Genomic DNA, 9,149 nt, shown 5'->3' on the forward strand with positions numbered 1-9,149 from the left:
ATCCCAAACTCTATTTTTTTTCCATTTTTTTAATATTCTTTTTTTACTATTTCTCTTTCTCTTCCTTTTCCTCTCTTTCTCCCTCTTCCTACAAGCAAACAAACCCGAAACCCATTTTTGTGTTCTCTCTTCCTCACCATCTCTATGTTTGAAAGAACACTAGCACCATAAATAAATAAATAAAAAACCTAACCATCCAATCCAAACACAACTCACTGCACCACCTTCGCCAACAAAACCCACCATTATCACCGCGAAAAAAACCTACCCCTACCACCAGGAACAAAAACCATAAAACCCACAACCACCACCACCAACAAAACCCACTACAACCACTCGCTTAAAAACCCACCACCACATTGGGACCGAAACCCACCATCACAGCCCCTACCACTAACACCATGAGGCACACAAAAACAAATAAAGAGAGAAGACATAGAAGAGAGAGGGGGAAGAGATAGGATCCAAATGCCGATCTCGCACGCCACAAACCTAGATCAACCCCACCATCACAGACCACCCCAAAACCATCGACTCAGACCCACACTGCTGCCATTAATTACAACCCACACCCACGCCTACCTCTGCTAGTACCACCATCACACGAGGTTTCAGATTTGAGAAAAGGGGGTTTTGGGTTTGAGGAAAGGAAAGAACAAAACAAGAACAAGAGTGAGAGAGAAGAGAAGGAAGACAAAGACATATGTGAGAGAGAGAGAGAGAGAGAGAGAGAGAGAGAATAAAATATAATTTAAAATTATACAATTCTGTTACAGTGCCATCTTAGATATAGGATGGTACTATAGTAAGATTGTAAAAAAAATTTACAATTACAAAACCTAGTAATGCATGTTTTTTGTGTTTTGATACTAAAATATAGCATATTATGACTTTTAGAAGGCTGGATAATGATGCTCTTACATGACAAATTGTAAGTGATAAAAAAAAAAGTTTATTTAATAGTGACAGAAAATTAATCATAGCATCTTATCTAGGATAATTGTGGCAAAGTAAGTGTGAAAAAAATATGTGGTAGCATCTTTTTATTTAAAATAATAATAATAATAATAATCAGCAGATACGAAAATACCGGGCCCAAATCCAAATGGCCAAATCTCAACCAGATTATTTCTTGTTCCAACTGGCTCTTCCTGAATCTAATCAGAAGAACAACTCCAACAAGTCCCACGTCCCAAACTCCCAATCCCCAAAGTCACGCACTACTGGTCCGTCCAAGTCGAAGCCCCACCGCATCTTCTTGAGTCGGTGTTGTACGCTGACTTTTTCTTTTGCCTTTTTCGCAACTCATTTCAATCAATATATTAAATAATAATTTTGAGTGACACGTGTCGTTCAGTGACTACCCGGTAAGACATGAAAAGCAGGGACAATTTTGACGTGGCGTTAGCCGTGACGCCTTTTGCACCTTCGCCGCATATGTTCCTTCAAACACAAATTCCCAATCCTTAACATTCACACCTCACGCCTCATTCATATTTCAGACTTCAGACACAAAAGATTAGACACCACACAAACAAAGCAAATAGCAAATAGCAATAATTGTTAATTTGGAAACCCATCTTGTGTTTTGATGGTAGCTTAATTTCAGCCTTTGCTCTAACTTTGGCTGGTCAACTAAATTTAGCACAAACGTTATTAGTTGAAATAGAAACAAGAAAGTTTTTTTTTTTTTTTTTTTTTTTTCCTTCTTCCTCCTTAAATTTGTTTTTGTCTGATCGGCATATTCTATAGGTTTTATGATCTGTTACACGAGTACACCTATTGTAATCCCTATAGAAACTTCAATAATTCTGGTAGTTGTAGCCAAAGCCAAAACTCCAGAATTACATGTCAGAAGGAGAAAATTATTGGAACCACCCAAGTGTTTGTGTTCGTCAGTTTTGAAAACCAGGAAGACGATAAAGCAAATGGCGATCACCACCGTTGATACTCATACGACGACCATGCTGACGTCAGGAGCGAGCGGGCGCGTGAGGGCACTGTTCTCGGTGCGCGTGTGGAGGAGCTTGGTGATGGTGATGAACGCGTTGGTGATACTCCTTCTGGTCCCATTTCGTCGACGGAAGCGGAAGGATGAGGAAGGTGGGAGCCAGAGCCAGAGCCAGAGCCAGAAGAAGGTGATGGTCCCAGTGAAGATGGTGACGTGGAGGAAGAGTGGGTCGGTGGTGGTGGAGCAAGAAGTGGCAGTGAGAAGAGCACTGGCTATGAGGAGAGTGGCACAAGATGATGATGATGGGTTGAATGAGGAAGTTGTAAGAGACTACTCCCTCTTCCTCACGCCTAGAGGTGATACCATTTTCACTCGGTCCTGGACCCCCAATAACAGCAACAGCATTCGGTAATCTATCACTTTTACCTTTACTATTACTTTTCTTTTCTTTTTTTATATTTATTTTTTATTTTTATCTGTTACCACTGCTTAGGCTTCAACATCCTTTTAAGAAACTGACATGCGCGCTTGTTTGCACATGACTCAAGTCTAATCTATATATATATATATATATATATGTATAAATCTCCATTTTGAAGACTTAGAATCCTAATTTTATACTTATGGAATAACCATCACGTCAATGTCAAAGGTGCGCGATGGTCTCATTTAACCACACTTAACCCAACCAATACTTGTGAATTGCATTGCACACATGTTTAGCTTCTCAGAGGAAGTTGAAGAGTAAGGTTAGCCAAACTTTGTCCTTGTATAAGAGCGTTATGAAATTTATAAACATCATGTATTTTCTTGGCTTGTTGATGAGTTCAGATCTGCCTATAGATATCCAGAGATTTGTTGACCATTAACATGGTTTAATTCTTGACAGTTGGAATTACAGTTACTGATATGTTAGATTTTGTGCTGTGATAGAGATTTAATCTCTGACAAATTGGTATCTAGTTTTAAGGCCTTTGTCTAAACTACTTGCCACTGGATATGAACTCTATGGGGTTGCTCTCTTCACCACCACCCCCCCCCACAACTTAATACACACACACAAAAAGTGGAATTAAATGGTCAGTGAGAATAACAATTCATGTGGGATTGAAAGCATTTAAACAGTAATGTTAGTACTCATACCAATAAGAGGCCTTATTGAAAGAGACTATTGTTTAATGCTCTCGTTTTGCTCAGAAAATACGGTGGTACCACAGCATCTTTTAGAAAACTTGTTTGTGTTCATAAACATATTAGCGTATCATTGCATATTATTGACAGAGAGGATTGAAATGCAATGCTAAAATTTATGTGATGAGAAGTTGTGGAGATCAGATGATTCAGGATTGTCTTTTGTTACTTTGGACTTGAAAGTTGACATAATTGGCAAGTTTTACAAGTCATGGGGCCCAAAATTGTAAGATCAGTCTACTTGTCACTTCTTACACTAATGTGTGTCATCAATGTACAATAACACCAAGTAGCCAATTAACAGTCATGGTGAACTGCTTTGGAGATTTATCCTAGGTGGACACAACAGGCTTACATCAGTTTTTGTAACCCATTTTCATATGGGATTTTCCTATACGAAAGTATTTTTTTCATATTTATTTATTTATTGTTAACTAAATCCAGTAGACTTTTTCTGTTGGTTACAATATACAATTCCGTGCTAAGTTTGTGCAGTATTCCCCTTGATTTCGTGTTCTTAACTTCTGCAGTTTCATGTTTGTTTTCAACTTTTATAAGGAATAAAAGCGCTGATTGCTATCTATTTTGTGCAGGGGATTGGTTCTTATTATGCATGGCCTGAACGAGCACAGGTCTGTGATTTATGCTCATGCCTGTATAGAAATTATCTTCATGGACTATTTGCTTGATCTATTTCTCAAGAATTTTCTATTATTGACAACAGTGGCAGATACAATGATTTTGCAAAGCAGCTAAATGCCAATGGCTACAAGGTCTATGGAATGGATTGGATTGGTAAGTCTAAGAACCATCTTTTCATGCTCACCATTGAGTTTCTCCCCCTATATAAGCCAAGATTATCTGTATGTGTGTGCTTGAAGATGCTAAGTACCGTTCTTGGCCATTGATAATAAATCATTGGTCCAGTTTATTTCAATCTTATTTTTAACTCTTGAGTTATGGTGTTTATAGTTTATTGGGTATTTCTATTAACTATCCTCTACACACACATTCCATGTGTATTCAAAGGCTCTTAAAATGAAAATTTCCAAGGTTTGCAATAATGCATTATTGAATTTGTTAAAAACATAAAGTTAATGTTAAAAATTTAAAGTAGGGGAAGTTTGGATAAGTTGAAATTCCGTTGAAATATGCAAAATTTTTAGAGTCTTATTACTCTGATACCTATCTGAGGCATGCATTTGTAATTTTAATCCATACCTGCATGTGAAAATACTAAGAGTTTCATTAATCTGATACCTGCCTCTGAGAGGCATAAATCTGTAATTCTGATTCATAGCAAGTGACAGGCACCTCAGAGTAAATGGAAAAGGAAAGCAGTGTTTAAACCCTATCATTCCAACACACAAATAGATGAGCTGCACAAGCTCAAAAGTGAATGAGAAAGGATTTAGATGTTATGTAATTCTCCTTTAGCTTTTATGTTTGTTTGCTCTCTCTCTCTCTCTCTCCGGGAATGGTGGTATACAATTTTAGAGTGATGTACTTATTATGCTCTTTAATTAACTCGTCTGTTCTAGTTTAATTACAATTTATGCTTAGACTATAATTTGGAGCACTAATTAATGATTCTTAAGCAACATCTTAGTGGTTTTTTATTTTGATTTTGATTTTTTTGTTGTTGTTGAAGAAGTTTGTGACTAGCAAAAATGCTAATTACTGTATTGGTGGACAATGAAGTCATTGGTTTACACATGTGTGCGATGCTAGCACAAGCATCATAATTTTATTTATGCTCCATGCTTAATACAATCTCTATTATAGTGGTAATTCTTTTATGCTGGTACTGTGGAATGCCATAAAACCAAGAGAGACCGAAAGTAAAATATGATGTGGGGTGATAGAAGAGAACCCATGCAGTTATTTCAACAGAGTTTCTACTTTTTAGTTGCTATTGTTACTTTACCCAATACCCAGGGAAGATTTAAAGAAGCCACCTACCACAAACCCCCCCCCCCCCCCTTTTTTAATACTCTGGTCTCTCCTGTTTGGTCCCGTAATCTCTCAACATCATATATCTAATCCATCAATACCCCTCACTCCAATTTATATGTTTTAGATTCATACCTGAGTTTACTTTCATCTTTCAGTGTCTATGGTAGAATCTACACACTACAAAGAAATGGTGATCATTTTTTTCTCAACAAGTTTTACATATAACCTTGCACTTAATTCTTGTTCCCAAGAGCTGATCTTTCAAACAAAGGTCATACTTTTCCCCCACTTAATTACTGTTTTATAGTCTAGAGATCACCATTCTTCAACAATGCATCTATATTTGGATGTTGCAGGGATTGAGTAGTTCATTTGGGTTGCCCATTGGTGCCAAAAACATGTGAAAGCTCCTCTTAATAAGTAAGCTTATTATCTGCATGTTTGTGTCTACCTGCTATGTTTGACATTGGTAAAAGGAGGGGTTTTGGAAATTAAGCCAAAGGCTGAAAACTACATGGAGCCTTCTCCCTGTTTTATAGGAGCCGAAGAAACAGAAAATTATATTCAAAATTTGTTTTCAAAGTTCTCCTTTCTTCTGATTGGTGCAAGTGTTTTGAATCAATAAAATTTTGAATGGAACGCTATGCTTTTTTTGAATCAACATTTAGGAGAACATCAAACATTGTTTAAACCAAACTTAGATCAGTGAGCATGTGAACATGAGACAATCTAAAGACATTATGCTTGATACATTCTCTAGGTGCTGTTTGTTAAACTGGGTTTTACTCAATTTCTAACCTTGTTATATAAGCTAAATGGCAAAATTATCTTTTGCTAAATGCCTTGTAATATACGCTGCCAAATATAATATAAGATAATGGTTTTCTACTCCTTTGTTTTGTTTTTATTTATATTTTGTGCTGTTAGCTTTCTAAACTTAGAGTATACATTTTTATATCTTCTTGTGATGACCTAAATAATTGCTTTCATTTAATGGTTTTTGATACTAATACTTTATTTAGGATCTGTGATAGCTTTGCTAATTTGACCCCAGACCTACTTGAGCTGTCAGCAGGAACGGATCTAAAATATCTTAAACCAGAAAATTTGGGGGCATGGCTCACTTTTGCCGTCCCTGCTACATGGTGCTTTATTTTCTACTTCAGTAATTTTTTATTACTAAATTTTTCTTATCCGTTTGTTTATTTATTTTCATATAGGTCATGGTGGAAGTGATGGGTTGCATGCATATGTTCATTCTCTTGATGATGCTGTTAATGATATGGTATGGTTTGAGGTTCATTTACAAGGGGCTGATGATACTCTAATCAAATAATCACCACAAATTGCTGGTGGCCAAATCTATCATCAAGGCATATTATGGGATGAATAGGGGCATTGGTTGATTATATTGCTAGCCCAAAAAAACAAAGATCGTTTTAGTTTAACTCTGTGCATTTATCTTGTTATTTTGTCAGAAATCATTTCTTGAGAAGATTTTAGCTGAGAATCCTGGACTTCCGTGCTTCTGTTTTGGACACTCAACTGGTGCAGCAATTGTCCTGAAGGTAAGGTTTGGTTGAAAGATGCAATTTTTGCAATACTGTGATTGACTTTTGATATCTCCACATATTATGATAATATACTATAGTCCCAATTTTTACTGACCTAAAGGACCTCAAGTTTATGCATGGTTTTCATTGTTTTATGTGAATAATTTTAGGCAATGCTTGACCCAAAGGTTGAAGCCCGTGTAGTTGGTGCAGTACTAACATCACCTGCAGTTGGAGTTCAAGCATCCCATCCAATTTTTGTGGTGAGAATATCCTTTTAGTGAGATCTCTCTTATATCTAATTTGGAAATGCTAATGACTTAAGAAATTTATATTCAGTGCCATTTTCCTATCAAAATACACACCATTGAAGTGGCAAATAAATGTGCCAGTGGAGTCATCCTTCATCTTCTCATGTTCCCATTGCAGGTACTGGCTCCAATTTTCTCATTTTTGTTGCCAAGATACCAAATTAGTGCTGCAAATAAGAAGGGCACACCAGTTTCTCGGGACCCAGAGGCACTAATAGCCAAATATTCAGATCCACTAGTGTATACCGGATCCATCAGGGTAAGGACGGGCTATGAAATTCTCCGAATCACATCCTACTTGCAGCAGAATCTAAGAAAATTGAGAGTTCCCTTTTTTGTTCTCCATGGCACTGCTGATACTGTAACTGACCCTGAAGCTTCTCAGAAACTGTATGCAGAAGCCTCCTCAACTGACAAAACCATCAAATTGTTTGATGGGTTCTTACATGATCTCCTCTTTGAACCAGAACGTGAAGCTATTATGAAGGACATAATTGAATGGTTGAATTGTAGAGTATGATGTTAGCTAATGCACAATATGAGAAAGAAAATTGATAAGTTAGCCAAAGGGAAGCAAGGAATTGTATTTCTTATGTTGGAAAACCCAACACTTATTTCATCGAAATTTCGGGATTTAAATTTCCTCAAAACAAATATTTTCTCATTTTCTTTAGGGAGATAAGGATTGGTTGCTTATTTGGAGCATTTCACAATGAGAAATGATATGTTAACAACAAATTTTATGCAACAGGTTGTTACAGGTTATTATTGGTGGGGTAGAAAAGTAATTTCAGTGGTAGGTTCAAATTAGAACTAATAACAACTAATCACCTATGATTTGTTGTGAAAATGTTATGAATGTAGGGCCTTTTTTTTAAAATTTATTGAACTCTTTTTTGGTGGACCAATTGATAGTGATGCAACTCATGCAATGGTATGTATACGCTTCAGCTCATCCAAATAATTGCATACTTCTCCTTGCTGTTAGGCTCCAGCTTGATTGAAAGTTTGGCTAGATTTTTCAGGTGTAGAACTTGTAACTCAATTAAGCAAATACAGGTCTGGGTAACCAAGAACCCTTTGCTTTAATTAATATCACTGTCCTATTTTCTCCTTCAGGATAACGTAGGTTCCAAAATTCAAATCCTAATTTTCTCAATTGTAAGTTGTAAGCACACCCCAAAAATATATATATATATATATATATACAGAGAGAGAGAGAGAGAGAGAGAGAGAGAGAGATTATAGAAGAACTCAGGGTCCATTTGGATTGAGCTTATTTTTGCTGAAATTGAAAACTGAAACTGAAAATACTGTAGCAAAATAATTTTTAAATATGTGAATAGTGTCATGAGACTCATTTTTAATGAAAAAGTTATTGAAAAGTGGAATTTGTAGGTCCATGAACAGTGTATGGATGCACTGTTCACGATTGACTTGGTCAAATAGTGCGGCTGGAACAAAAAAAAAAAAAAAAAAAAAAGTCAGAAAACGCAAACGCAGCTACTTATAATTCGAATCCAAACACATACTCAGTTGATAGGACAAGAGAGAAGACAATCACAAAATGAATGTGGATAGTAACATATATGGGGAAAAATCTCAATAATATTAGGTTGAGATTTTTGTCATTTTAAATTGAGGTTATCTATCTTCTTATAAAAAATAAAAATAAAAATAAAAATAAAAATTGAGGTTGTCTAGTTCGAGAAACAAGGTTTCACTGCAAATTAAACAAGGTAGAATAGTAATGGATGAATTAGCAATACGTCGATACTAGGCGTTATCTTGCACCATTTGCAGTTTTTTTTTTTTTTTTTTTTTTTTTTTTTTTTTTATATATATTTTTTTTTTGAGAAACAAACTAACTGTTAAATACACACTTAATTATATTTTCTCACTAAACTCAAACACATTACTTAACTTAAAGTACCACTACAAAAGGGCTTATCTTTTTTTTCTTTTTTGGTATGAATTGTAATTATTGATTTGCATTATAAATAATCTTTATAGACAACGAAACATAAAGCATGGTTAGATATTAAAATTATTAACTAAAAGATTAATTAGTTATTATATTTTTAATGTCTATATACTTTTTTTGAGAATTTCCTACCATTTTTTTTGGTTAAAAATATTTGCATTAATAAAAACTAGCTAGCCAAAGTAGGTATAGTCATGGCATAG

General features: G+C 35.5%; 1 protein-coding gene across 1 annotated transcript; it reads left to right on the forward strand.

Moving 5' to 3' along the window:
* Positions 1–1,411: 1,411 nt before the first annotated feature.
* Positions 1,412–7,710, forward strand: LOC115963858 (monoacylglycerol lipase-like). The gene is made up of 7 exons (XM_031083074.1): positions 1,412–2,359; positions 3,736–3,774; positions 3,867–3,937; positions 6,319–6,383; positions 6,577–6,666; positions 6,822–6,914; positions 7,081–7,710. The coding sequence occupies exons 1-7, from the start codon at positions 1,758–1,760 to the stop codon at positions 7,480–7,482; spliced, it is 1,362 nt and encodes a 453-aa protein (XP_030938934.1). The 5' UTR covers positions 1,412–1,757; the 3' UTR covers positions 7,483–7,710.
* The last annotated feature ends 1,439 nt before the right edge of the window (positions 7,711–9,149 follow it).

The sequence above is a fragment of the Quercus lobata genome, chromosome 10, assembly GCF_001633185.2.
Source record: "Quercus lobata isolate SW786 chromosome 10, ValleyOak3.0 Primary Assembly, whole genome shotgun sequence".
Classification (NCBI taxonomy): domain Eukaryota; kingdom Viridiplantae; phylum Streptophyta; class Magnoliopsida; order Fagales; family Fagaceae; genus Quercus; species Quercus lobata.

Coding starts and splice junctions, on each gene's coding strand:
- LOC115963858 (XM_031083074.1), top strand. CDS start 1,758: ATGATCTGTTACACGAGTACACCTATTGTAATCCCTATAGAAACTTCA. Junction 2,360..3,735: donor AATAACAGCAACAGCATTCG/GTAATCTATCAC, acceptor TATTTTGTGCAG/GGGATTGGTTCTTATTATGC. Junction 6,384..6,576: donor ATGATGCTGTTAATGATATG/GTATGGTTTGAG, acceptor TTATTTTGTCAG/AAATCATTTCTTGAGAAGAT.